The following is a 3,648-nucleotide window of genomic DNA, read 5'->3' as shown; positions in this document are numbered from 1 at the left end:
TTTTCTTTTTGTACTCAAATACGTCACTAAATGCTTTCACCACATATAACTGCAGAAGTGAACTGAGAATATATTTTTCTTTTTGTACTGAAATACGTCACTAAACGCTTTCACCACAAATACCTACAACAATGAAGTGCGTATATATTTTTCTTTTTGTACTGAAATAGGCCAATAAACGATTTCACCACAAACTGGCATTACAAACCAGGCACAAAAACATTGCAGCATTAGATGAAACTAACAATTATGAGGATTACAAAAAATCAATGTATACCATCCAAGCAAACTTATTTACCCCAACTTATTTACCCAGATATATTAGAAAGAGCTACTTAGTATATTTATAGCTTGGGAGAAATTAGTTTGCAGTGTTGCAACAAAAAGAAAAAGTATCAAAATAACAAGTGCAACAAATGTAACTTTAAATGAACCAAGTTTGTGATTGAGTAGAATGTACCATAAAACAGTAGCACTTACACAAAAAAAAAACATCAAGCATTAAAGATTCAAATTGACCTGTAGAATAGACTGGAGATGCGCTTAGAACATGGCGCAGGTGTGTGCTAATCAATTGCTATAACCTCACTGTTGAGTTTAACATTTGCTCCTGAATTGCGCAGCTGAAAATTAATCGCCTTAGTTGGTGTATTTGAGATCTTTGCTCATTTTTGCAGGAAACGGGCAGGCGAGTTCACTAGAACCGAGCGTACGTGCATTCTATTGATAAATCAGGACCATACTGTCTGCTCAAATTCAGCTAAATGCAGTCAAATTGATTAGGAGGCATTTAATAATACAGATGGACAATAACCCAAAACATACAGCCAAAGCAACCCAGGAGTTTATTAAAGAAATTCTTGAATGACCATGTCGGTCACCTGATCTGAACCTAATTGAGCATGCATTTCACTTGTTGAAGACTGAACTTCGCACAGAAAGGCCCACAAACAGCAACTGAAAGCCGCTGTAGTAAAGACCTGGCAGTGCATTAAAAAGGAGGAAATCCAGCATCTGGTGATGTCCACGAGTTCAAGACTACAGGCTGTCATTGCCAGCAAGGGGTTTTGAATCAAGGGTTTTGAATCAAGAAATGAACATTTTATTTTCATCTTTTTTATTTGTCCAATTACTTTTGAGCCCCTGAAATGAAGTGATTGTGTTAAATGAAGGCTTTAGTTCCTCACATTTTTATGCAATCGTTTCGTCCAACCCACTGAATTAAAGCTGAAAGTTACAGTTCAACTGCATCTGAGTTGTTTCATTATAAAATATTGTGGTAATATACGGAACCAAAATTAGAAAAACGTTGACTCTGTCCAAATATTTGTGGACCTAACTGTATATATTGCTAATATTAAGGATAGTGTTGGTCTGAAACACTGGTTGCTAAGAGTTTTGAACTACCTTTATGGACAAGTAAGGTGATCTTGGACTGGTGATATAATGCTGCCCCTATAGACTATTACAAATTTCACCTGCAGAATGGTTGAGACCCAGCTGGAAGCAAAACTATAGTAACCGAGTGAGATTGTATTTTGTAGTTAGTAGCACTTTTAAAAGGTAGTGAACTGTACCAGGGTATATATTTCCAATGTTTAGCAGGTGAGAAGATTTAAAGTACAACAAAAGTTCAAAGGAAAGCTGCTAGTTTTACTTAACACATTACTGTGCAGTAATGTGTACCAAGAATTGAAAGAAAAAAGGGTCAATGCTGTGAGAGTTCAAATCCAACCTCAATGTCAAAAGTCAGATCAGTCTCGAACATGGATGTTTTTATTGTTCTTTAAAATGCTTAGTGTTTTGATTAAATATCAACATGCACCCCCCCCCCATAGACATTCACAAAAGTTAGGAACCATGCAGAACAATAATTTGTTACTGCTGCAATAAGTAAATAAGCACATATATTTCTTATGACAAGGCTTATTTAAATGCATACTAGGACCTTCATAGGTTTCAGTAGTTTTAGAGCACTGCTCATTAAGTAAAATTGAAAACCTCTGTAAAAACACCAAAAATGTCCAGAATCTGCAAACCTTTGGGCTCCAGCTAGCCATGGCTCTCATATGGGTTTCCTGAAGCTGAAACTACTAAGTAGCATGGACTCATTTGGTTGCAGGGTATGCAATGACTACATAAGACTATAGATAATAATCGATAACTTTGCATTGTGAATCATGAAATGGTCTGAGCGAAAACGTTCTTTTTTCGGTTTTGAATAGCGTATGGAGGGGTTTTGGCCCCTGTCAATGTATTTGTTATTGATTTTGTACCACTAGATAGATTTTCTTTTCCACTTTGTGTTTAGGAAACACATCTCCCAAAATATTATTTTAATAGGCTGACCAGAATTAAGTTTTAGATTAGGAATAATAAAAATGGTAATATTCATTGTAAACAGACCATATTAATGATATGAATGTTCTAAGATTGACCAATTTTTTGCCTTTTTTTAACAGGAGAACCCATACCTCTGCAGTGATGAGTGTGATGCCTCCACACCAGACCTAGCCCACCCATCCAGTCACATGGTGGACAAAGATGAAGAAGGCCTAGCCACCTACTGGCAAAGTGTCACATGGAAAAGATACCCAGAGCCACTGGTTGCTAACATCACAATGTCTTGGAACAAGACTATTGAGTTAACGGATGACATTGTAGTCACCTTTGAATATGGACGTCCCACTGTCATGATGCTGGAGAAATCATTGGACTATGGCAGATCTTGGCACCCTTACCAGTACTATGCTGATGATTGTATTGAAGCATTTGGCATGACCCCCAAAAAGGTGGTGAATCTCATAGCGAGTAACATCACCCGTGTGCTGTGCACAGAGGAGTACTCCCGCTGGGCGGGCTCAAAGAAAGAGAAAAATGTGCTGTTTGAGGTTCGAGAACGTTTTGCCATTTTTGCTGGGCCAGACCTTAGAAAGATGGAGAACTTGTACACTCGGATGGAGAGCACCAAAGGTCTAAAGGACTTTTTTACTCTCACCAACCTGCGGCTGCGTCTGTTGCGTCCAGCACTGGGTGGGACTTACGTGCAGCGAGATAATCTGAGAAAGTATTTTTATGCCATTTCCAACATTGAGGTGACAGCCAGGTGAGTGAATAATGGAAAAATCTGTGATAATATTATCTCTTCAGTTTTATCTAAAATTTCAATTTGTTTTTATATAGATTAGGCAGGGATTAGTCTAGAATCGAGATGAATCACCGCCACAGATTTTTTAGGGTCACCCTTCAGCTATACTTTTTATTTAGTTTTGGATATGGTGGGTAATTGATAGGACCTATATGAGGAGATTTCACCTCTCCTCCTTTCAAAACAGGAAGTGATAGAAATTCTGTCCAGTGGTGAGTTTTTTTTGTGTCCGTACCTTTCTGACTGTGTGACAACCACCCCATACTACTTGTACAGGCTTTACAGGGACAAGGATAATGATCCCCCATAATACCTTTATCTATATCACTAAACCTAACCTCACTACCGTGTTTCCCCGAAAATAAGACACTGTCTTATATTTTTTTTGGCTCCCAAAAACACACTAGGTCTTATTTTCAGGGGGTGTCTTATTTTTCCATGAAGAAGACTACAGTACACATTTATTGTTGAAAGTCACTCATGATCACTCATTCCATTCC

At 37.9% G+C, this 3,648-nt stretch overlaps 1 protein-coding gene across 9 annotated transcripts in view; it reads left to right on the top strand.

The window, feature by feature from the left end:
• The window catches only part of NTNG2 (netrin G2), a 196,368-nt gene that overhangs the window by 142,347 nt on the left and 50,373 nt on the right, over positions 1 to 3,648 (top strand). For all 9 annotated transcript variants that reach the window (XM_072430751.1, XM_072430752.1, XM_072430755.1 and 6 more), the window contains one exon: positions 2,463 to 3,106. In XM_072430751.1, coding sequence (XP_072286852.1) covers positions 2,463 to 3,106 — 644 coding nt within the window. The remainder of the gene's footprint in view (positions 1 to 2,462; positions 3,107 to 3,648) is intronic.

Source organism: Pyxicephalus adspersus, chromosome Z, assembly GCF_032062135.1.
Source record: "Pyxicephalus adspersus chromosome Z, UCB_Pads_2.0, whole genome shotgun sequence".
In the NCBI taxonomy this organism is placed as follows: domain Eukaryota; kingdom Metazoa; phylum Chordata; class Amphibia; order Anura; family Pyxicephalidae; genus Pyxicephalus; species Pyxicephalus adspersus.
Note: the sequence above shows the minus strand (reverse complement) of the source record. Positions and strands in the feature narration are given on the sequence as shown.